This window comes from Balaenoptera acutorostrata, chromosome 20, assembly GCF_949987535.1.
Source record: "Balaenoptera acutorostrata chromosome 20, mBalAcu1.1, whole genome shotgun sequence".
Lineage (NCBI taxonomy): Eukaryota > Metazoa > Chordata > Mammalia > Artiodactyla > Balaenopteridae > Balaenoptera > Balaenoptera acutorostrata.
Window position 1 is genome coordinate 18556878 of NC_080083.1, and position 25883 is coordinate 18582760.

General features: G+C 44.6%; 1 protein-coding gene across 3 annotated transcripts in view; it reads left to right on the forward strand.

Annotated features, from left to right (window-relative positions):
* ADAP2 (ArfGAP with dual PH domains 2) overlaps nt 1–25883 on the forward strand; it is a 35037-nt gene extending 9154 nt beyond the window's left edge. The window contains exons 6-12 of one of the 3 annotated variants that reach the window (XM_057536231.1): nt 3206–3352; nt 7236–7319; nt 10634–10696; nt 11875–11952; nt 12665–12893; nt 23214–23319; nt 24706–25883. In XM_057536231.1, coding sequence (XP_057392214.1) covers nt 3206–3352; nt 7236–7319; nt 10634–10696; nt 11875–11952; nt 12665–12893; nt 23214–23287 — 675 coding nt within the window. In that variant the 3' untranslated portion in view covers nt 23288–23319; nt 24706–25883. Of the gene's footprint in view, nt 1–3205; nt 3353–7235; nt 7320–10633; nt 10697–11874; nt 11953–12664; nt 12894–13925; nt 21804–23213; nt 23320–24705 lie in introns of those variants that run through there. The other 2 variants (XM_057536232.1, XM_057536233.1) reach the window with 2 other exon arrangements.

Genomic DNA, 25883 nt, shown 5'->3' on the forward strand with positions numbered 1-25883 from the left:
GAAAATTAAAATCATAATGAGTTATACTATGTATCCACCAGAACGGCTAAAATTAAAAAGGTTGACAACACCAAGTGTTGACAAGGATATGGAGAAACTGGAACTCTCATTGCTGGTGGGACATAAAATGATACAACCTCTTTGGAAAACAATTTGGCAATTTCTAATAAAGTTAAATGTACACTTAACCACATAACCCAGCTTTTCCACTCCTAGGTATTTACAAAAACATATGTCCACAACAAAATTTGTCCACAAATCTTGTTCACAGAAGTTTTATTTGTAATAGCCAAAACCTGGAAGGTATCCAAATGTTCATCCACAAATGAATGAATTAAAAAATTGTAGTATATCCATAGAATGGAATATTACCCAGCAATAAAAAGAGACAAGCTACTAATAAATGCAACAATGTGGATCAATCTAAAAAATATTATTCTGAGCCAAAGAAGACTTATACAGGAGTATGTACTGTATAATTCCATTTATATGCAATTTCAGAACAGACAAAACTATACCAATAGAAAGCAGATAAGTGATTGGGATTGGGGTGGGGTGGGGATTGATGCAAAGGAGCAAGAGGAACTCTTTTAGGGTAATAGTGATGTTCTAGATCTTGATCATGGTGGTGGTTACATGGGTATATATGCTTGTCAAAAAACTGTACTCTTGAAGTGAGTTCCATTTATTGCTTATAAATTATACCTCAATTAAGTTGAATAAGAGAAATTAACAATGAGATTCCATTTCAAACCCATCATATTGGCAAAAATGTGAAAAAACTGGCAGCGTTGAGGGTTGGTGAGGATATGGGGAAAGGGGAACTCTTCTATGTTATTGATGGAAATTTACTTCCGGTATGTACATTGGTGCAACCACTGTGGAGAGCCATTAGCAAAATAATTTGGCAGTTTTCAGTAAGTCAAAGATGTACACACTTGTGAGCTAGCAATTCCATTCCTAATCATGACCTAGAGACACTCTCACGGAGGTATACCAGGGATACAAGCTGACAGCAGCAAAAAAATCAGAAACAATCTCAGTATCTGTCAACAGGAACATAGACTGATAACTTTTGGTGTAGTCATTTACAAGAGCCAAGTAGATTGGTATATCTCAACATGGACAGAGATAAAACGTTGAGTGACAAAAGCAAGATGTAGAATGATCCATATAATGTGATACCATTTATGTAAATTAAAGCCGCATGAAACAACACTGTATATTGTTCATGGGTATGTGTATGTGTGTATAAAAGTGTAAAAAGTGAACTAGAAAGATGAACATCAAACTCATGACAGTGATTGACTGTGGGGAGTGGAGGAGGGGAAAAGGACAGGGTAAGTAGTAATTAAAGGGATTTTGGCTTTATTAGTAATGTATTTTTTAAACAAATTTCCTTTTTGGGAACAATATTGACAAAATTAAATACACTTTTTTTGTATTTTTAGTATTTTTCATAGTAAATATTTTAAAAGGAAAGTCATGCAGTAATCTTTCAAGAAAACCATTGTGAAGAGTGTTGGTATAAATCTGTCCATACTTCTTATGTATGTGCAAACAAACATATAGTATATACATATAGTTTATGTACATTATATATATATACTATATACATATAGTATATGCATATATATGTGTGTATAATTTTTGCATTAATAGGTTCCTACTATACATCCAGTTCTGGGACTTGGTATTTCTCACACATGGATATCATGGACATTGTTTCATATTAGTGATATTGATTTAAATTTTCCTTTAAAAAATTCTGTGATATTTTATTGTGTGGATATGCCATGATTTATTTATTTAACCCATTATCATTGATGGACATTTAAATAATTTCTTCTTCTTTTTTTTTTTACTGTTATAAGCAACATGGCAGTAAACATCTTTTGACATACATGTTTGCATAGTAATGCAGTTACTTCCTCGGATAGATTCTTAGATGTGAAATTGTGGGTCAAAGCAAAACACTCAATGTTTTAGTAAATATGACCAAATTTCCCTCTAGAGAAGACTGTCCACTAGAACTTTCTTCAGTGATGGAAATTTTCTATGTTTGCACTGTGCAATACCCTAGCCACTAGCCACAGGTGGCCGCTGAGCACTTGAAATGGGACTACGTGTGACTAGGGAACTAACGTCTTAATTTTATTTAGTTTTAAATTTTTTTTAATATTTATTTATTTATTTTTGGCTGCACTGGGTCTTCGTTGCTGCGCACAGGCTTTCTCTAGTTGTGGCGAGTGGGGGCTACTCTTCGTTGCGGTGCGCGGGCTTCTCATTGCGGTGGCTTCTCTTGTTGTGGAGCACGGGCTCTAGGCGCGCGGGCTTCAGTAGTTGTGGCACTCAGGCTTGGTATTTGTGGCTCACATGCTCTAGAGTGCAGGCTCAGTAGTTGTGGCGCACGAGCTTAGTTGTTCCGCGGCATGTGGGCTCTTCCCGGACCAGGGCTCGAACCTGTGTCCCCTGCGTTAGCAGGCGGATTCTTAACCACTGCGCCACCAGGGAAGCCCCTAGTTTTAATTTTAATAGCTGCATGTGGGTAACAGCTATTATGGGACTAGAGTGTTGGTATCATTTTTCTCTCTTATCAGTTATGAAAGGAAGCACTTGTTTTCCCTTGGCCTTCTTAGCATCAGTGAGTGCTCGAATTGTGTTCAGACCCTGAGAACAGAGTGGAGGGTGGGAGGGTGGGAGGGTGTGCCCTGAGGCCCCCACCCCTGCTTTTATCTGTTTGTTTTATCTATTTTATTTGTTTGCCTTCCACGGATATTTGTTTCAAATTCTTTTTTTTTTTGGCTACACGGCATGCGGGATCTTAGTTCCCCAACCAGGGATCAAACCCGTGCCCCTTGCAGTGGAAGCACCAAGTCTTAACCACTGGACCTCCAGGGAATTCCTGATGATTCGTTTCAGAAAAAGTTCTATGGCTAAAAATTTTGAAAAGTTCTAAGTTAAGGTCTTTCCAAGCCCCCTTTCAGCTCAGAGAGGCCAATCTGATTAAGCAGGAATGGTGGGATGGCTGAATACAGGACAACGGTAGGATATCTGTACATCTTGATATTAGAGCAAGAACATTTAAAACCCATGCAGAGTTCCATACGGGTCATCTGTTTGCAGTTAAGCCTCCCTGGGGAACGTGATGAGCAGTCACCCTGCTGACTGTCAGCATCTTAAGTATCTGCTTCCTCTCTTTTAGGGTAAAGGGCCCAAAGCTGTCATCAGCATCAAGGACTTGAATGCCACCTTCCAGACAGAGAAGATAGGGAACCCCCATGGGCTGCAGATCACCTACCGAAGAGAGGGCCACGTCAGGAACCTGTTTGTGTATCATGAGAGTGGGAAGGTGAGAGGATGGCGTTTCCATACCAGCCTCCAGCTCGGCACCCCAGGACCCGGCAGCCCCAGCTCGCCGACCCCCTTGCACAGCAGCCTCCTGAGATCTGCTGCTGCTGTTCACCTTAACCTATTGTCACTTTTTTTTTTTTTTTTTTTGGCCACACCACGTGGCTTGTGGGATCTTAGTTCCCCAACCAGGGCCCACGGCAGTGAAAGCACCAAGTCCTAACCACTGGACTGCCAGGGAATTCCCTATTGTCACTCTCTAGTTGGAGACAGAGGTACAAGTAAAGCAGAGCGAGATCAGGGAGAGGAACCTGGTGGGTACCAGGGGTGTGTCTGGATGGTGCACAGCCGTCAAGGGGCATCCACTTAGCAGAAGGGACTATGCCCAGGGATGGCAAATCAGGTGGGGCCGGAGATTCCAAATATGGGAGGAGGAATGGATCGAAGCTTGGGCAGCGGTTCACTCCACGGCCTTGCTTCTCAGCGTTCGGTCCGGCGCCAACAGCATTAGCCATCACCTGCGAGCTTCTTAGAACTAGAGTCTTGGGCCCACCCAGGACCTACTGAATTAGAAGCTGCATTTTAACAGGATGCCCAGGTGATCCTTATGCACACTGAAGTTTGGGAAAAGCACCACTTAAAGGTCCAGGAAATCAACTCCATCAGAGGAGAGCAGGCCAATAGTACAGGTTCAAGAGAATAAGCTGGGTCCAGATGAGCAGGGTCATGTGACCGGGCAAGGGTCAGAGATGCTAAGTCGAGGTGAGGCGGGGGCAAAGGTGGGGGCTGACATTTTGTGAGTTGCTTTTTAATTCTGTGCCAGGTGCTCTTCTTGGCGGTCACTATACATCATTTCTTAATCTTCAGATCAACCCTGGAAATGTTCTATCCCCGTGTTACAGAGGCATGGGCATGTTAAATAATTTGCTCAAAGTCACGTAGCCAATGGTTACTGAGCCCTGCACCCATTTCACCTCCCCAAGTGCCTCTGCTAGAGGGGGTACCCTTGGCAGCAGGAGCCAGGAACCAGGTACAGGGACTAGATCTTCCCATAAGGCCCTAGCGCTGGGATGGTGACCGTGGATCACCTTCCCAGCAGGCTTCATGCCCCCTCCACATGCTGGGCTGACTTCCTGGCGTGGTCCGAAGAGCTGGGTTTGGAGTCAGAAGCTGGGGCCCTGGTTCTGCCACTCCCAGCTGTGTTACTAGGGCAGGTTCCTTCCCTTCCTAAGTCTGCTTGTTTATGGTTGTTAACGTCCACCTCCCAGAGGGGTTTTGAGAGTTGAGTGACCATGAACCATGAACGTGAAAGCATCTCATTATGGTGAAGTGCACTGTAAACATTAGTTGCTACTGTAATTTGTTCATGATTGTGGCAGCTGCAGAAGAAGACAAACTCTTGTGAGTCATTTCACATCTGTATCATTTATGCATTCATGAATTCACTCTTTCGGTAAATCCTTACCGCGCTCCTCCCCACAATGTGTGCAGCCCTGGGGTGTGTAGTGAATGGGGCAGAGCCATGAGTGGGGTTCTGGGATCTCAGAGTCTCGGGAGGGAGGCAGATGGGGAAATAGGCACTGATGATGCTGTGTGAGGATGGGCTGGAGGCCGTGCTAGGGACACACAGGAGACATATAAGTAGCCTAGTCTGGGGGGTGGGTGGGCTGGAAGGGGGCAGTCAAAAAGGCTTTCCAGAGGAAGGAGCATCTATTTAAGAATTGTGTGAATATGCTGAAAAGGAGAACACTCAAACCAGCTTAAACAGGGCATGAATGGGAAAGATACAGGAGTGTTTATTTCAAGGGCCAGTAGTATGGCTTGGCCTCCTGAGAGATTAGAATCAGGAACTGTGGTGTGTGTGTGTGTTTAAGAGAGAGAGAGAGAGAATACCCTCTAACAGGAACACATTGTTCTATAAAACCAGGAGTGCCAATAATGTCTCACTTGTTTGTTTCTCTAAATTCAACGATCTCATTCCCCAAATTGCCAAGAAATCTATTATCAGTCATCTTTCTCGGCTCCCTCCCTTGGCTTTACCAGAATCTTGGGACTTGTGCAGTGGGGGAGACATGGAGGAGATCCCTGGTTCTCAGTCCACACTGGGCTCACTGCTGTAGTCCCATGTCCAGACTGGCTGGATACCAGTGGCTACCCCTCTACCCGCGCGACTGCTACGAGGACTTTTGCTGCAGTGCCCAAGGTCTCAGACAATTACGGTACCTGGCTCCCTACCACTGACCCAGTTATAGAGCATCTGGCAACCTGGTTCTGGCCGGTCTCCTCCTTCCCTTGATGCCCCAGCTTCTCCCTTAGATGGGCATAAATTGGGGGGGGGGGGATACTCAAACTCATGCCCACAGGAGCCAGGTGGGCAATTGAAAAGTAAAGTGGACAGCCTTAAGGCTGTGGCAAACAGGAAAACCTGTATAGAGGATTGAAACAGACAGAACTTCAGGAGCCTAACAAACCTGTATGCAGGTTGGATTTTGCCCCAGAGCCACCAGTTTGTGACCAAAGAGCCCTTCCAAAGTGGAGGCCTAGGCGGGTCTTTCATGGGATGGTCCCGTTCCCTTAGTGCCTGAGCCTCTAGAAGTTTCTTAACACCCAGGACAGGAGAGCTCCAAACTCAGGAATACGGGGCCAGCAAATTTGACCTGCAAGAGAGAAAGGGTAATGATGTTTCATACCTTTGAAACCAAATTCAAATGAATTTCTCAATCACCGTATTACATCTAAGTGCAGCACAGCAGCTCTTTCAGCTAGCTCCCCAATTCCAAATTCCTGGGAGAAAGAATCTGATAAGCCCTGTCCAGCCTCTGCATTTGTGCAGCCCTTGTCCAGTTGCTGTGGTCAAGAGTGGGTAGGATCATAGGCTGCAGCTGTGGGTGGGTGGTGTGTGGCTGAGAATGGGTGGGGCAGTTCTCATAGAATCAGGGCTTGGGTGGAGCAGAAATCTATTACATCTAAACTCACCCTCAGGATGAGTAGAATGTTCTAGGTGAAAGGTGTGTTGGGGGTGAGGGCGGAGAGCTGGGTGAAGCAGAGTGTTTCAGGAAGAGGTAATAGCATGTGTTGGGATGGGGGAGGGATTGCAATGGTTTTGTATGGAAGGAGCTCAGAGGGCAAAGAACTTAGACTCTCTTCCTGAGGGTAGCGGAGAGGACTCTAAGCTAGACTCAGTTAGATTTGCAATTCGAAAATGACTCTGGCTGCCATAAGGAGAACTGAAAGGAGAGTGGCAGAGCAGAGGCAAAGCCAGCTGGATAAAGTGAGAGACGATGGTGGACACTGCCGAGGGAGGCGTTCTCCCGGAGGGACACAGAAGGTCCAAGCCAGCTTTAGCCTAAGTTGCCCTCCGGGTGATGAGCATTCGCATTGGAGGAGCATCCCCAGGTGCACCTGCCCCCACCTGAAAGCCAGTCTTTGACATCGAAGGACCCTTGCTTCTCAAAGTGTGTCCCAATGACCAGCGTCACATCATCTGAGAGCTCGTTAGGAATGCAGAATCTCAGGCCCCACCCCAAACCCACTGAATCCAAATCTGCGTTTTAATGAGGTCCTCAGGTGATTCATACACACATTAGAAAGTGCCAAGCACTGCCCTAGGCCATTGCATAACTCCTATGTGGTTCGCCTTGGTCCTTTCCCATGGCTCTGGGGATCTCCCTGTCAGTGGCTTCCCACTTGCTCAGGTGATGCCCCTGGGCTCTGGCCCTGTCCTCCCAGATGCCTGTGGTCAGCCCACAGGCCCCTGAGTGGGACTGGGGGTGCATGCATGTGCCCAGACCTGAAGATCCAGCTGGCTTCTTGCCTCCAGCCTCAGCTCCCCCACTACTCTGTCTCATTGGCTGTCCATCTGTCCTTTGTATTTTTCTCCGCAGGAGATAGTGGACTGGTTCAATGCCCTCCGTGCAGCCCGTCTCCAATACCTAAAAATGGCCTTTCCTGAGCTCCCGGAGCCTGAGGTGAGCTAAATGTGGACCCCAACTTCCACATCTCCTCTCTGCCATCTCCTTTGCTTCTTGTCTGCTGACCTTGAAGACACTCAGAGGCCAGCCTCAGTTTGTTTGCAGGAAAGACTTTGAGATTTGGGGTTGGGGACCTAGTGGGAAACCAAAAGCTTTCTCCTGGGGAGTCTGGGGGTTATGGCCTCACCCCTGGCAAGGCAGCCTCCAAAAAGTGGGTCAGGCTCTCGCCTTCGGGATGCATGGCTACCACTCACAGTGTCAAGGGGCTCAGGATTTGGGCATCTCTTTCTCACCCCTTCTCCCACTAAAATGCGTGAATGGTCCCTCACATACTGCTTATAAAGTGCTTTTGAGCCCATTTTATCTTGTAATCCCTTTTATCTAGTAATCCCTTGCAGCCAGCAGTTAGATGAGTGTGATTATTCTCATTTCACTGATGAGAAACTGAGTCCCAGGAAGGTCAAGTGCATAACCGAAGGTGTTCTTCACATTCGAACATTCCCCCCTTTGCCCTTTCATATTCTGGTATAAGGAAGGTAGTGGGATCTTTCCCATTGTCATTCTTACAGGAACAGTCTGCCTTTCATGGCCCAGGTAATGGGGAGCCTGACGGCTTCATTTGATTGTCCTCAGATGTCTGGAGCATCCATCTACATCTCTCAGGCTTGGCTGGGGAAGCTGTATAGTGGGCTGGAGGATACTGCCCTGAGCCAGGAGGCCTAGGCTCTTGTGGATGTTCTGCTGCTAACTTGCTGTGTAACCACTGCAGGTTGAGTCACCTCTCTGGGCATCTGTTCCCACATCTGTAAGATGGTGCTTGGTCTGGGTCATCTTCAGGGTCCCTTCCAAACCTGAGGTGCTGTATTCTGGTCCCTGTCTTAGGCCTGCTCTAGGAGGATTTTGTAAGAGATAGGGGTGGAGAGACCGTGTTAGTCCTGGGACTTTCTTTTTCCTTTTAATATTTATTTATTTTATTTTATTTATTTATTTATTTATTTTCTTTCTTTCTTTCTTTTTGCTGCGTCGGGTCTTTGTTGCAGCACTCGGGATCTGCGTTGAGGCATGCGGGATCTTTTCGGTGCGGTGCGTGGGCTCTTTTTTGTGGCGCACAGGCTTCTCTCTAGTTGTGGCGTGCGGGTTTTCTCTCTTTAGTTGTGGCGCATGGGTTCCAGGGCGCATGGGCTCTGTAGTTTGCGGCACATGGGCTCTCTCGTTGAGGCGCACGAGCTCAGTAGTTGTGGCCTGCGGGCTTAGCTGCCTTGCGGCATGTGAGATCTTAGTTCCCCCACCAGGGATCAAACCCAGGTCCCCTGCATTGGCAGGCAGATTCTTTACCACTGGACCACCGGGGAAGTCTCAGTCTTGGGACTTTCTTAATCCCAACTGTTAGACCCTCCTTGAAAGCCTAAGTGCTCCTTAATGCCCAAGTTTGCAGGGAGCAAAGTGTCTGGAACAGGGGTCCATTCCAGACCCAGTGATGCACTGAGATGGCAATTCTCTAGGAGCAGTTCCAGCCAGACCCGGCTCAGGGCCCTCCCGGTCTGCAGAGTCAGGGCCCTCCCGGTCTGCAGAGTCAGCACCCGGAGCTGGTGACTGCCCGCTTCCGTGGGCGGGGCGCTGGGGGTGCTGACTGCTAGCTGGAGAGGATGGAGAACAAAGTGCAGATGCCCAGCCTCATTTTTCTGGGCCAGCTCTCCAACTCTGCTGACCCCTGCGGAGGAAACTGGTCTTTGACCAACATCCTCAATGCCCTCTTACCTCCCTCATCCACCATCGTTACCCCTTATCCACCCCCAGTTTCCTCCCCGCCCACCTCTCTCCCCATCTTTCTTCCCCCCATGTCTATGTATGACGTGAGGTTCTGGGCAACCACCCAGGCCTGACTCAAGCTCAGGGATCCGGATGCCAGAAACCTGGGGAGCCCAAGTGGGGTTGTGGTCCTGTGATAAGAAAACGCATGGACTCAAAGTCAGAGAAGCTGATGTGTTATGTAGGACAAGTCCCCTCACCTCTCTGAGCCCCAGTTTACTCATCTGTCACCATGGGGACAATCCCTGCCTCCAGGGCTGCCGTCAGTCCAGTGAGCCAGGTGTCTAAGGTACAGTGAGTAGAACCCCATCCACGTGCTTTTCCTTCTTCTTCCATTGGCTTCCCGAGGCCTAGACTTCCCCTGCTCTGGCTCCAGTTCAGACGACTGAGCTGTCAGGACTTGTCTTCTCTCCAAATGAAGGAATTAAAGCCTACAGAATGCATTTTAGGGAAAGGGGAGTGTTGTCCTTTATATTTTCGTTTTGAGCTCACGACTTTCTCCCTTTCAGACTTTCCATTCCTATTCCCAGATGTCATGTCCCCTTCGTCCCTGCCCTGGGCTCAGGCTCTGGAGAACCCCTGTGTTCTCAGAAACCTGGGCTGTCACTTGAAACTCTAGACTTGCCAGTTTGACGCCCTGGAGCATAGGAGGCCAGCATCAATCCCTGGAAGCTCCTCTGAGCATAGGATGGCAAGTTGGAAGGGATCCTGCAGATCACATAGGCCAGTATCCTTATTACATAGTGGGAAATAGGCCCAGAGAGGCATAAGGTCTTACCAAGGTAACACAGCTGGTTGAGGTCAGACCTGGAGCTAGAACTCAGGTCTCTTGACTCCTAGTCCAGAGCTTTCTCTACTTGCCCACCCTGCCATCACCTCCTATGGCCCTGGGTCAGAATCCCCACCAATGACCAGGTCTTGGCCAAGGGCCTGATCAGAGGGTTCTGCCATGTTTATACTTTAGCATCATAGAGTAGCGGTAGGGCTACCACTAGTGTCTGTTTGGTGTCCATCGCCTCTAGATGTGAAAGCTCTTCATCCTACCAATGACATGTCTTTGAGAAAATCCACAACCACTTCTCTGAGGCCTGGTTTGTTCATATACACAACGAAGATGATAACATCCACCTCACAGTGTGGTTGAGAATGACGCGCAGAGCCTGACACACAGTAGATCCTCAGAATATGCCCCCCTGACACCAGGAGGGTCTCCTCAGCGCCTTGCCTGTGTCCTCCTTCTGGAGTTGCTGAAGGAATCCTTAAACTAAGTCTTGAAACCAAGACTTGGCTGTGCTGGTGAGCTCTGCAGACATCTGGGGTGCTGTTATCTGGCTCTGTTGAAATGTCAATGTTGCATCCATACCAAATATAACCCCCTGAACCATGCGTACACATCCTTCCCCATTCCAAACTTCTCCTTTTTTGGGGAGCCAAGTTCGATGGGGAACCTCGGGCTCCTGGGTGTGAGGCAGGGGTGTCAGTGTGTGTCTTTCTTCCCCCAGCTCGTGCCCCTCATCACCAGGAACTACCTCAAGCAAGGCTTCATGGAAAAGACTGGTCCAAAGGTATATCCTCCACTCCCGGGGAGACTTTCGTGGCCCCTGTCCCAGTGGGCAGTAGGGCAGAATTTGGGAGGTGGGAAAATGGGGAAGCAGGGGCAGAGAGGAAGGAGGAAGGGGAAGTAAATGGATGTTTGTGAGTTCCGGGGGTGGAGGACCAAGTGGAGACCGGGTGGCTGGAGTGTGGTCCAGCATCGCTGCAGGTGCTTCTCCCTGTAATTGGGCATCCTCCCGCTTTATCAACATCACCATCGGCTTCTGTCCTCTTAACACCATCTAACTGATCCTACTCTTGGGAAAGCATAGCTGAAAAGGGACTCCTTGGGGGACAGCTTTTGACTTTCCAGAACGCTTGTGTGCTCTGTGCTGGGGCCCTACCAGGACCACTCAAGTGACGCAGGGACTAGTGATCAGTCTGAGAGAACACACCTATGTATACCCATGCTTGGGTGCCCAACTGCATGCTGGTGGGGCGAGGCTCAAAGTCACAAGGTGGAAATGGTGGGGGCTTGTGACGGGCGGAAGCAGGGAAGGGAGGAGGGAAAGGGAAAAGGAAGGGAAAAGTAGAGGAGCTCCCTAAAAAGGAACCCCAAAGCGACAGCATTCCAGTGCAGGTTTTTTTGTTTTTGTTTTTTTTTTAAGATGTAATATGCTGACAGGATGCTTGTTAAGATGACAGTGAAAGGTGTTAGGCAATCAGGGTAAAGAAAGCCTCAGGCAGCTGGAAAACTTGTAAAAGGGTTGCAGGTTCTCTTCCTTCACCAGCTGGTGACACCGCCCTCCCCGTGGTTCTGGCCAGGGGCTTTCCTTCCCCTGACCTAGGATAGAATTTGGCCAAGGCCAGCGCTTTCAGAAGCGCCGAGCAGTGGCCACTTCTGATTTCCCAGCTTCCTTTTTCTGAGACTTCTTGTCCACAGCCTGAGAAAGGGGGAAAATGCTTCTTCCAACCCACGCAGGCAGCACCTGGAGGCAGCAGGGTGAAGCTGGGGCTGGGGGAGGGATGGGGTGGAGGGGGGGTGGGGGGGCGGAGCCTTCAGAGCTCTAGGCCTGGGGAGGGGCGCTGGGGTGTGCGACTGCGGGGCTGGGACCCGCCAGCTCTCTCGGCCTGGCCCAGGCTGGCCCTCTGACCTCTGTCCCCCACCCCCGGCCTGGCCGAGCCTGGTACGAGGTTCCCTCTTTTGCAGCAGAGAGAGCCTTTCAGGAAAAGGTGGTTTGCCCTGGATCCCCAGGAGCGGAGGCTGCTCTATTACAAGAACCCGCTGGTAAGAGCCACTGCCAGCCCCGCCGCTGTGCACCCGCAGGCAGAGGTGGGGTCAGTGCTGGTCGGGGACCATGGGGAAGCGACAGGGCTGGAGAGACCCAGCCAGAGGCACACCTCCATCGTCACTTGTCTCTAAGTCAGTCTTGTGCGTGAAGCTGTGCTCTCCCTCACCTTCAGGAAGTCCTTTATGTGTGTCCAAAATGCTGCCGACGTGTCAGTAGCTAAGACAGGTGTTTCCCGGCAGGACTCTGTTCCAACCGGAGGCTGTGGAGTGTCAGTTGGGAGTGAGGGCTCTAGAACTCGGCTGTCTGGGCTCCGGTTCCAGCCCTGCCACCTGTAGGGGTGCGCTCTGGGCAGAGCACTCAGCATTCCGTGCCTCAGTTTCCTCCCCCAGAAAATAGGCTTCATAACACTGCCTTCCTCAGAGGTTGCCATGAGGATTATCACATGAGTTACTACATGTGAAGTACTTGAATTCATGGTGCAGAGTTAACTCTCTGTAAATATTAAGTATCATTTAAACAGATGCCGTGTGTGATGTCTTTTATGGTTTGAGCCTTTTAAATTCTGGGTCCCATCTAGCCGAAATCCCCAGCAGAAGCCCCACCCAACACACACACCTCTTACTAAAATGGGCCTGGGGGGCTATCGGGCCTGCAGGTGGCCCTCAGACCCAGGTGTGGCCTCTGACGACATGTGTCTTCTATTTTCAGGACGCCTTTGAGCAGGGCCAGGTATTTCTCGGGAGCGATGAGCAGGGGTACCAGGTGTATGAAGACCTGCCTAAGGGCATCCGAGGGAATCGCTGGAAAGCCGGCATCACCATCGTCACCCCGCAGCGGAGGTTCATCTTCACCTGCCCCAGCGAGAAGGAGCAGCGCGAATGGATGGAGAGTTTTCGGGATGTCCTCTCCCGCCCCTTGACTCCCCTCAACCTCCTCAGTAAGATGCAGGGCTTGTTCCTTCGGCTGAGGGCGGTAGGCAAAAAGGGGCTTCTTCACTTGGGTTCAGCTGTGAGCCCTGAAACTGGGGTCATGGCTCCCGAGTGCCCTCTTTCCATTTTCTTCTCTTCCTACCAAAGAAAAGTTGAGACAGTGCACATTATTGCCAGGAAACCCTCTCTGTCCACGCTTAGTTCCTCTACCAGGAGCCTTTCCCTAGCCACGTCTGGAGGAGTTTCGCTCTGGCAGAGCTGTCACTTAGATCCGCTTTTCTGCCCTGCTCAGTCCAGGAGCCTTGCAGCCTCTCTGTCCCTCCACCCTCTGCCCCTGAGTCCCTTTTCTCATGAGAAAACTCTGGCCTGTTATTAAGGTCACAGCACTGGGCAGCTCCTGGGATTTTGGATTACTCCCCACTCATAGAGGGAAGGCTATTTTTAGGGCTCTTCTTTTTTCTGGGTCCTTTCATGTGTCTGCCCCTCTCCTGCTCCTCCCCTTCGCCCCAGATGTGTCACAAGCAGGCTTCCCTATCTGCAGACAGCCCCATGAAAGGAGGGGAGACATTCGGAGCCAGAGCAGGAAACTTCTGGCCCAGGGCCTGGCTTCTGGGACACCAAGGAGAAGTTCTTTGTTTGGAAAAGTACAGTCTGAGCAGGTGACCCCACACAGCCCCTTTGGAGAAACCCTTGTGCCCTTTGAGTCTGACCAGGATAAACACAAACTTGCTTCGCTTTCCAAAATCCTAAAGCCAAAGAGCCTCAGAAATAGGCTCGGAAGTTGTTAGTGAGGCAGCTGGTGCTTTTTTCCTCTGGGGGCCTGTGTGTCCGAGTCTCTGTTTTTCTCTGTTTCTGTGTCTGACTCTCTGCTTTTCTCTCCTTCTCTGGTGTGTGTGTGCCCTCTGTCTGTCACCTTTTCAGTCTGTTTTTTATTCCGGTTCCCTCTATCATTGTCCCCCTGTCCCCCTGCTGTCCCTTCCCACCAGTGGGTCTGCATTGGCATGGCCACGCCCCCAGCCCTCTTCCTGTTCCCCTTGCAGCTGCATCAACAGAGAGTGGCTACAGCAGCAGGTGACCCACTGGCCAGCCAGCGCACCTGGTGGGAAGGAGAAGTTTTCACCTTGGCCTTGGGGGCCCCGCAGGTGTGCCCCACAGTCGACAGCTATCAGGGGCTGTGAACTCTGCCAAGACCGAAGCTTTGGCCTTTATCTGCCGGCTCTCTGGGCTTCCCCGCTACCTAGCTCTGGGGGTCTGATGATCTGGTAAATGTTCTCAGGGCCCAGGACATCTGAAATGAAGGCATTGCAATGGAAAGGCACCTACAGCATCACACCAAGTGGCATGCTTGCTGTAAACAAGAACAACAACAATAAAAAGTTAAATCTGAATCTAACCATGAGGAAACAATCAGGCAAGTCCACATTAGAGAAATTCTGCGAAACAACTGGCTGGACTCTTTAAGAATGTCAGTATCATGAAAGATCAAGTAGTCTGGAAACTGTTCTAGTTTAGAGAAGACTAAAGAGACATAGCGACAACATGCAATTCATGATTCTTGATTGGATCCTGGATTTTAAAAAAACACTTATAAAGGAAATCATTGAGATAACTGGGGATATTTGAATATGGATGGATGTATATTAGCTAGTAATATTGTAGCATTGTGATGATTATGCTGTATTTGTGTAGGAGAATGCTCCTGATCTTAGGGGATATGGGCTGAGGTGTTCAGGGGTAAAATGTAATCATGTCTACAACTGACTTAAATGGTTCAGCAAAAAATGTGTACGTGTACATATAGAGTATATACATAGATATAGTGTGTGTGCATTTATGTATGGAAGACAGGAAGTCTGTGTGTATACACACACACGCGCGTGCACGGGGAGAGAGAGAAAGCGGGCCACTGTGCAAAATGTTAGCAACTGATGAATCTAGATGAAGTATAGCTGGATGTTTATTGTCCAATTCATGTAAATTTTCTATAGGTTTGAAAGTTTTCAAATTTAAAAGTTGGGAAAATTTTTTTTTTTTAAATCCACTTTTCAGTCTTCAAAAGTAGTGGGTTTTCTACATGAATCGAAAATGTTCCTGGGAGAGTTCTACCTTTGTGCACATTTTAGAAGAAATAAAAGCCCAGATAAGGGCTTCCCTGGTGGCGCAGTGGTTGAGAATCCTCCTGCCAATGTAGGGCACATGGGTTCTAGCCCTGGTCTGGGAAGATCCCACATGCCGTGGAGCAACTTAGCCCGTGCGCCACAGCTACTGAGCCTGTGCGCCTAGAGCCCGTGCTCTGCAACAAGAGAAGCCACCGCAATGAGAAGCCCACACACCACAACAAAGAGTAGCCCCCGCTCGCCACAACTAGAGAAAGCCCATGGGCAGCAATGAAGACCCAGTGCAGCCAAAAATAAATACATTAAAAAAAAAAAGCCCAGATAATACAAACAAACAAAAAAACCAATGTCCCCATTGACCATCCACGCACTCTGGAAGGAAAGAAGGAAGCTGAGAAGGCAACTCAGCTGGACCCCAGGACAGAGAGCTATCCAGCCCGAATGCCGGGTCTGGCCCTGCCACTAATGAGACTGCTGGAAATCTCACTTCCCCACCTCTGTGCCTTGGTTTTTCTCTTTCAAATGAGGAAGTTGTACTAACTACTGAAATTCAATGGAAGCAACAAGTATTTTTGAGCACCTCCCAGGTGCCAGGCTGTGTGCCGAGCCCTGGGAACAGGCAGGAACCAGATGATGTGGTCTCCGCTGTCACAGATTTCAGCCTGCTGGAATGCAGCCTGTACATGGGGCAGGACCATGAGACCAGTATTCCGAAAGGGGAAGTGGGGCTGCTGTGAGACGTGTGGCAATACGGTTCACCCTAACTGAGGGGGAGAGGGGAGACTCCTTCCTCTCCAGGAAGTGACGTTGAAGTCAAAACCTTAAATTGTTTAGAGGTTAGTCAAAGGGAAGAGGGCCAGGAAAACACTCTAGGTTGAGGGAAGAAAATGTTCGAAGGCTCTCAGATGGGAAAGAGGAACTGAAAGAAATCTCAAGTGGCTGAAATGTTAGAGAAATAGATCACCCAGGTCTCTGCTCTGTGATTCTTTGTCCCTTCGAGTGACGTGGAGAAAGACATTGAGTGTTTTCATTTCAGTGGAGACCCAGAGGTTGGGAGGGTCTTTAAGACAGTCTCTGCTTTTTATGGAATTTTCCTTTGATCCCCCAATCAGAGGACAATCAACGTCATCGGGATGTCTTTCCTGAGGCTTCCTGACTGCCCAGATGAAGACGTGGTTGCTTCCTCTTCTGGCTCCTAAAGCACCTTGAAAATGTTTTTCAGCACCTGCTGTGTTCTATATTAAGGGTCGATCTACTTGTCTGCCTTTTTTTTTTTTTTAACACGACCCGTGAGCTCTGTTGACTGTACTCTGCTAAGTTCTGAGAATGACAAAATCAGTAAAGGCATAGTTCCACCTTCAAGGAACTTATAGTCCAGAGAGGAAGAAAGAGAAGTAAACAGGCAATAACAAAACTACTTGAAGAGGCAAATTGGCATTCTTAGGAGTCCCTCAGCGGGGCAGAGAACAGACACAAGAGATGGAGACAAAGTCCCAGTTAAATGGAATGTCTGGTTTTGGTTGGTTTCTGAGGCCTAGCTGAATCTGTCTTTGGGTTTCCCAAGGATACTTCTGTACTCTTACATTAAATCCTCTTCTCCCTTTTGACTTGTTAGTACAAGGAGATTTCTGTTACTTGAATCGGTCCTGACTAATGAAGTTCTCCAAAAGAGGTAGTATCTATGCTGAGTCCTGTAGAAGGCACTTGGGTTGGGGTTGGGGGGGAGACAGAGTGTGTACAAAGGCCCAGAGACAAGAGAGAACATGGCCTGTTCTGGAAATTACAAATAATTGAATATGGCTAGAGCACAGATCGCTGGGGGCAGGAGGGGGGTCAGCTTCCAATAATGGTGGAGTAGCTCATATCAGCACAGCCATTCCACAGATAACAATTAGAAACTCTGTACAGACTATAACAGAAATTATCTGGAGGCCTTGGAAAATAACCTAAATCAGTCAGAGAGGAGTTGGCACTAGGAAGCAAGGAATGGCAAGGGTGAGTTTCTCATTTTTTTGCTTTTCACCTGATGGCAGGCCCCAGTCAGTGCCTCAGGGGACACTAAATTCTGATGGAAACCTGCAGTCGTACTGGTTGAAAAATAGAGGACAGAGTTTAGGGCAACTTTAGCAGCAGGGAAGTCTTGGAGAAGAGGGCTACAGAAGGGGAGCCCTGAATTCTATTATCTGCCTGCTCTCTGGAGGAACATAACAGAATCCAGAGGTTTGACATTCATAATATCAGGATGCAACCCTAAATTAGTAGACATATGAAGAAACAAGAAAATATGAATTGTACTCAAGAGAAAAAAATCAATCAATGGAAACTGATTCCAAGATGCCCCAGATATTGGAATTAGGCAAGAATTTTAAAGCAGCTATTATACCTATGCTCAACAAGTAAAGGAAAATATGATCATAATGAATATATGGATATGAAATTTCAATGGAGAAATAGAAACTATGAAAAAGAACCAAATGGAAATTCTAGAACTAAAAAATACAATATGTGAAAAAAAAAATTCAGCTCAACAGTAAATTGGAAATGACTGAGAGTCAGTGAACTTGAAAATATATCCATGGTAATTATCCAATCTGAAAAACAGGGTGAAGTAAAGGATTGAAGAAGTAAAAAGAGAGGACTTCCCTGGCAGTGCAGTGGTTGGGACTCTGAGCTTCCACTGTAGGTGATGTGGGTTTGATCCCTGGTTGGGGAACTAAGATCCCACATGCCATGTGGCATGGCCGAAAATTAAAAAAAAAAAAAAAAGAAGGGGCTTCCCTGGTGGCGCAGTGGTTGAGAATCTGCCTGCCAATGCAGGGGACACGGGTTCGAGCCCTGGTCTGGGAAGATCCCACATGCCACGGAGCAACTAAGCCCGTGAGCCACAACTACTGAGCCTGCGCGTCTGGAGCCTGTGCTCCGCAACAAGAGAGGCTGCGACAGTGAGAGGCCCGCGCACCGCGATGAAGAGTGGCCCCCACTCGCCACAACTAGAGAAAGCCCTTGCACAGAAACGAAGACCCAACACAGCCAAAAATAAATAAATAAAGTTATTAAAAAAAAAAAAAAAAAGAAGAAGAAGTAAAAAGAAAACCTCAAAAGCTCTAATATACATGTTATTGGGGTCCCAGAAAGAGAGAAGAGAGAGGTATTGGGACAGAAGAAAATATTCGAAAATATATTGATTGAAATGTTATTAACTTTGGTGAAAGACATGCAGAGACTCAAGAAGCTTGGCAAACTTAAAGTATTTAGAATAAATACAAAGAAAACTACATTCAGGTACATTACTGCCAATCTGCTGAAGACCAAAGATAAAGAACAGATTTTGAAAGCAGCCAGAGAAAAACGATACATTACATACAAGGAAATGTTGTTTCTTATCAGAAACAAAGAAAAAAAAAAAATGAATGGACTTCCCTGGTGGTTCAGTGGTCAAGACTCTGAGCTTCCACTGCAGGGGGCGCATGTTTGATCCCTGGTCCGGAAACTAAGATCCCGCATGCTGGGCGGGGCAGCCAAAAAAAAAAACCCCAACACAAAAACAAAACAGAAACAAAGGAGGCCAGAAGGTGGAAAGACCTCTTTAAAGCACTAAAAGAAAAAAAAAAAAAAAAAAATCAGAACTCTAGAGAAAATATCTTTCAAGAATAAAGGATATGTAGATCTATATCTATATCTGTAGAGAGAGCAAACAAAAAAAAAACTTCAGAAAAAGAATAAAGGCAAAATATCACTGAATTGTACACTTAAAAATGATTAAAATGGTAAACTGTTTATATTTTACCCCCCGAAAAAGTGCAAAAGGCAGATTTTTTCTTAAAAAGGCAAACAAAAAAGATATTTCTGGATAAAGATAATTGTACATTTCTGACAGAACTGCAGTATAAGAAATACTAAAGAAAGTTCTTTGGGGTAAAAGAAAATGATACCAAACAGAAACTCTGATCTTTAGGAAGCAATAAAGTATAATAGAAATGGTAAAGATATAAGTAAATATAAGACTGCCTATTTAAAGCAAGAATTACATGTGTTATGGTTTATACCATCTGTAGAGATAATGTATATGACAACTACAGCATGAAGGCCTGGAGTAAATGGAACTCTACACTTTCAAGCTTCTTATATTTTACATGAAGTGGTACAAAATTAGGTCTACGTAGATTGTGAAAATTCAAGGATGTATACTGTAATCCTTAAAGCAACCACTAAACATATAATGCAAAGAGGTATAGCTAAAAAGCTAACAAGGAAATTAAAACAGAATTTTAAAAAGCATTTGATTAACCCAGAAGAAGGCAGGAAAGGAAGACAAAATGAATATGAAATAGATGAGACAAACTGAAAATAAAGAACAAAAGGGAGACCTTACCATATCAATAATTACATTAAATATTAGTGGATTAAACAGTTAAATTAAAATGCAAGATTGTCAGAGTGGATAAGGAAGCATGACCCAATTGCATGATGTTAAAAAGACATTTTAAATCTAAAGACATAGATAGATTGAAGTTATAAGTGTGGAAAAACATATACCATGCAGACAGTAACAACAAGAAGGCTGGAGAGGCTATACGGAGATCAGATAAAGTATTTTTTCAAGACAAGGAGTAATATCAGAGATAAAGAGTGATGTTTCATAACAATAAAAGGTGTAATTCATCAAAAGACACAACAATCATAGATGTGTATGTGCCTAATAATACAGCTCCAAGGTATGTGAAGCTGAAACGGACAAAATTTAAGGGAGAAATAGACAACCATGAATCAAAAAAGAAATCACATGGGAAATTTAAAAGATTTATAACTGAATGATAATAAAAATACATGTCAAAATTGAAATGATGCAGCTAAAGCACTAATTAAAGGGAAAGGCATAAGAATCAATGACCTATGGCTGTACGAATATGGTAACAGTAGCCACACGTTGCCATTGAGGATTGAAATGTGATTAATACAACCAAGGAAATGAATTCTTAATTTTACTTCATTTTATCTAATTTAAAATCATTTAAATTTAAAATAAAAAACTGGGGGAGTTCCCTGGTGTCTAGTGGTTAGGATTCTGCACTTTCACTGCCATGGCCCAGGTTCAGTCCCTGGTCAGGGAACTGAGATCCCGCAAGCTGTGCTATGTGGCCAAAATTTAAAAAAAAAAAAAAGTAAAAAATAAAATTAAAAACTGGAGCAGTGTAAGATATTTTTTCTTCAAACACAACTTAGTTGTTTTGGTAAGACGTATATTTTAATTTAACCATTGCATTGCATAAGATATTTATTATTTCAGTTGTGGAAAAAAATTTAATGATGAGGAAAAGACTAAAAACTAAATTTTATAAAAAGTGAAGTATCTTCAGTTAAGCTGCCAAACAATTACCTGTAGAATACGGTATTTTTTCCTAATAATGTCAAAGATCAGCTGATTCAAAATTTGAAAAAATGCAGGCACTTTTCTTTAGTTTTAGGTGAGTTGTGTGATACAAGACTAACAATAATTTGGGTAAGTTTTGTTTCAGAGGACTTTTAAATTTATGAGGAAGGGCTTCCCTGGTGGCGCAGTGGTTGAGAATCTGTCTGCCAATGCAGGGGACACGGGTTCGTGCCCTGGTCTGGGAAGATCCCACATGCCACGGAGCAACTGGGCCCGTGATCCGCAATTACTGAGCCTGCGCGTCTGGAGCCTGTGCTCCACAACAAGAGAGGCCGCGATAGTGAGAGGCCCGCGCACCGCGATGAAGAGTGGCCCCCGCTCGCCGCAACTAGAGAAAGCCCTCGCACAGAAATGAAGACCCAACACAGCCATAAATAAATAAAAATAAATAAATAAATTTATGAGGAAATATCAATCCACTGCCTAAAAATCAAACTGATGGTGTAGATATTTTTGAATCTTTTACATCTGTAAGAGAAGAATTTCAGGTAGATATGGAAAACCTAATTTTTATTGTGACAGATGGTTCTTTAGCTATGTTAGGTCAAAAATTCAAATATTGAAATTTTAAAATAAGAGACTGATGATTCTCTTATGATTTTGTTCCATTTTATGACACAAAGTAAAAATATTTATGTTCAGTTTTCTGAAACAGACTATGAAAACTGTCATGGATACAGTTGTTAAAATTGTTCAGCATGTACATGAAAATGCTATGAATCACTGCCAGTCTATAGAACTGTTGAAAGAAATGAAAAACAATTCAGTGATCTCATATTCTTTGCCAATGCTTTTGGTTGAGTTCTGGAGTTTTACAATTATTTAGTGTACTCTTAATTTCAACTCAAGATTTTCTTGAAACCAAAGGAATGCTTGCAAAATTGTCGATAATCAAAAACCTAAGGCAGTGTGATTATGTTTTCTCACTGACATCCCACTGCATATGAATGAGCTAATTTTGAAACTCTAAGGAAAGTTAATTTGTGACTTAGCTAAGCAGTTACAAGAATTTATGTTGCTATGAAAACATTTAATAATACAAATCACTAGTAACAATTTTATACACTTTTCTAACATGAATCAATATGCAGAACACTTTAATTATAATCAGTAGTAACATGTAAATTGTCCAAAAATACTATAAGAAAAATTTGCAGGACACTTTATTGATATTGAAGTTGCTCTTAAATTTATGCACTATCCCTTTGAAATAATACTGAGTTTACACTAGAGTTCATGAATTTATTCAACTTGGAGAGGCACAGTTTTCAAACTAATATGCTTTTGCTTTAAAAGAGTTAAATCAATTTTCCCCAAAAGATGAAACAGTTTCGTCAATACAATGTGATATTAAATGGTTTGTTTTCTTATTGTTGAGTTTTGAGAGTTCTTTGTGGATTCTGGATACTAGTCCTTTGACAGATATAGGATTTGCAAATATTTTCCTCCAATCTGTAGCTTTTCCTTCTTTTAACAGTGCCAGTGAAGCCTTTTTTAAGTCAAGGCATTGAGGTCAGGGTTTGTGACCTCCTTCGTTTAATGAAGATTTTTGTTGGTGACAAGGTTTGGCATTAAAAATACGTTTTGGCTTATATTTGGGTGTTTTGAGTTCATATAGAGTGGAAATAAGGGTGATGTATGTCTTGTGAAAATTAATAAAGGGAAACCTCACTAAACTGGAGTCAGGAGGCCAGAAGGGGGAAGCTCTATCATGTACATACCACTCCACATCAATACAGATCCTAATAGGAAGAGAAGTACCTTGCATCTCCAGCAGGAAGTGACACAACTTTACTTCCGCCAGCAGGAGGAAGAAAAAATTTTTCCTTGCCTGGCAATAGCTCAGCCAATAAAAAGCCACTGTACTTCAAACTCCCAATTTCCTCCAAAGGACCTTTTGTTTCTAGAAGCCCCTCCCAGCTTCCCCTTCTTCTCTATAAAAGAGCTTCCTGTCCTTTGCTTAACTGGACTTGCATGTGGTTCACCATAGTTCCACGTCCTGAATTGCAATTCTTTGCTGCTCCCAAATAAACCCATTTTCCTGGTAAAATTAACTGGTTGTTCAATTATTTTAGGTTAGCAGTTTACTGACTTCTCTCTTCCCCTGACAAAATATGCTTTGTCCCTTAAGGAATCCAATGAGAGCAAAGTGAACAAAGGAGCACTGATAGAATATATTAATGGCAGTTGCACACAAACTCCTTTCCCATCTAACTTAGCATTAGAACTCAGCATCACAGGAACGTGTATTAACACATCTACTTGAATTTAACAATGATGTCAGATTCTCTGATAGAAAATGAGTCTGATTTGACTGGTTTGACTATGAGAACTGGCACCTCCAGTTAGATTCTGTAGCCCATATTTTGCATGTATTGAATGAGCTAAATTTGCAGCTCCAAACTTTTGAAGGAAATATATTTCAAGCACTTAAGACAAAAGTACCTTTCCAAAAAAAATTAAATTAACAAAGGTGTATTTAAATGAACAATATTCTAATTTTCCTAGCCCTTTCTGAGTATATCAGGTTAAACAAAATGCCTCTAAGTAAGAGTAACTGGTGTAATTGATAGTAGTTTGATAAACCTTGGTAAAGTCTTTTTAGCCTACCTCCCAGAAAATAAGAAAGTGGATAATTCTAATGACTTTTGCAACACAGGTGGTTTCAAATTCTCTGCTTTCAACATAAAATAAAGGAAAATCTAATCAAGTTGTCAGCTGAGAGATTATTAAAAATAATTTCTGGTGATGGATCACTGTTATTTTTTTTGCATATATAGATACAGTCATTCCTCAGTATCCGCATGGGATGAGTTCCAGGACCCCCGTGGGTAACAAAATCCTTGGATGCTAAACTTCCTGATATGAAATGGCATTCCATGCAAGGTAGGTTGTATTTATGGATATGGAACCCGCTGATACGGAGGGCTGACTATATCTCAGAAAGTGTTCAATAAAATGTGTGGCATTTTGTCATCTATTTATATACGTGAACAAGGTTTTTCAGCATTAACATTTATTAAAAAAATAGAAATAGAATTTATTGTTGAACCTTGTCTAATTCTACTGTTAAGTAATGTTCATCACTCATATAACTCAATAGCAAAACCTCCCACAAATAATCCAATTTAAAAATGGGCAGAAGACCTATATACGTGTGTATGTGTGTGTGTATATATATATATGAATGTTATTCTGCCAAAAAAAAGAAAAAGAAGAAGAAAATCCTACCTTTTGTGACAACATGGATGGAGCTTGAGGGCATTATGCTAAGGGAAGTAAGTCAGACAGAGAAAGACAAATACTGTATGATCTCACTTACATGTGGAATCTAAAAAAGTAGAGCTCATAGAAATAGAGGGTAGAATGGTGGTAGCCATGGGCTGGGGGTAGGGGATATGGGGAGATGTTAGTCAAAGGGTAAAAACTTCCAGTTATAAAATGAATAAATTCTGGGGAGCTAATGTAAAACATGGTGACTATAGTTAACAATACTGTATTGTATACTTGCAAGATGCTAAGAAAGCAACTCTTAAATGTTCTCACGGTAAAAAAAAAAAGTAATTATGTGACATGATGGAGGTGTTAACTAACCTTATTGTGGTAAGCATTTTGCAAAATACACATATATCAAATCATCGAATCATACACAATGTTAAATGTCAGCTATATCTCAATAAAGCTACTGTGGGGAAGTAATGTTCATCCACAGATAAATGTGTTTTTAAAAGAAGATGGACCATCCATCTCATTAAGAGCTTTAATTCCAATAAAAATTTACTTTTTGTTTAACAATTATTTATATAAATTTACAATATTTTTTGTTTTGATTGATAGTAATAATTGCAATGATAATTCAATCCAGGAGAAAAATTTAACAAGAGCCTTTTGGTCACAGGATGTAAAAAAGAGGGACTTCCCTGGAGTTCCAGTGGTTAAGACTCCCTGCGGGTTCGATCCCTGGTCAGGGGAAGCGCGGCCAAAGAAGTAAAAAAGGTTGAAAATTCAATATATATACATATTTTTGTTGCAGAGAATTATAACAAAGTGACGAAAGTGATCACAAAGTTATAAAAGACTTTCATCATAAAATATACTCCTTAGCATAGAGTTCTGTGAGGAAAGTGGAATGGAAATACAAGTTCAAGATGAAAGAATGATAAAATTTCGGATGTAAAGGAAGAAATTGTTCATGTATTTTTCCAGCTAGGGCTGACCCCTCCTACCCCTCCCTCCTTGTAACCACTGCATGTTTTTGCATAAAACTTTTAGGAGGTGTCCAAGAAAAAAAAAGTTTGAAGACCACTGGTTAATCCACTCTTTCAAGAAATTTGGGTGTATAATGGAGAAGAGAAGGAGGGGTGGCTAGAAGGAGGCTTATATCAAAGGAAATTTTATTTGTTAAGATGGAAGATTTAAGCATATGTGCCTGGAATCATGCTTCTTTTCCAGAAAAGACGGGCACAGAGAAGCTATGAGTTTACTTCAAATGAGAAGTCTCTGGAACAAAATCCAGGTAATCTATCAGTCAGGATAGGCTAGGTTATGCTGCAGCAACAAGCACCCACTAAATCTCAGTAACTTAAACATATCTCAGGTTTATTTCTCTCCTTTACTGCGTGTCCTAGTGTGGGCCAGCAGGGGCCACCAAATTACGATTTCATCTCTGTAGTTAGGGCAGCTGGCAGAAAAAGATGCAACGACTTACTACCTTTTTAAGCTGATGTGAAGTTGAAGTATTACTTCTATGTGTTTCTAGAGTGTCAGAGAAGTGCCAGTCCTACCAAGTGCCTAGTTGGGGAAAGAGCTGGAAACTTGGATGAGCAGTGCTAAGGACTACTTCCTGTCATTTCCAGTATTGGAAATAGACACAAATTTGTATTATCTGGTACCTACTTTGACACCAGGCAATATGGGGTAAAATAAAATATAAGACATTTTTAGTTCATTTCAACAGATCACAGAGATACAGGCCCTGTTCTCTGCCATTCAATTATTGCTGTGTAAGCCTGTAAGCTCCTTTGCCTCTTGGGGACTTTGCTCTTCCAGCTCTTACATTTTCTACTTGTAATGTACTTGGGACTGGAATGAGAGAGGAGGAAGAGAGCAAGCCCCACCAGGGCCAGGCCTGTTGCCTGAAGAAAACACACTTTGGGACTTCCCTGGTGGCACAGTGGTTAAGAATCCGCCTGCCAATGCAGGGCACATGGGTTCAAGCCCTGGTCTGGGAAGATCCCACATGCCATGGAGCAACTATGCCCGAGTGCCACAACTACTAAGCCTGCACTCTAGAGCCCGAGAGCCACAACTATTGAGCCCACGTGCCACAACTACTGAAGCCTGTGCACCTAGAGCCCCATGTTCCACAACAAGAGAAGCCACTGCAATGAGAAGCCCAGAGCAGCCCCTGCTCGCTGCAACTAGAGAAAGCCCAGGCACAGCAACGAAGA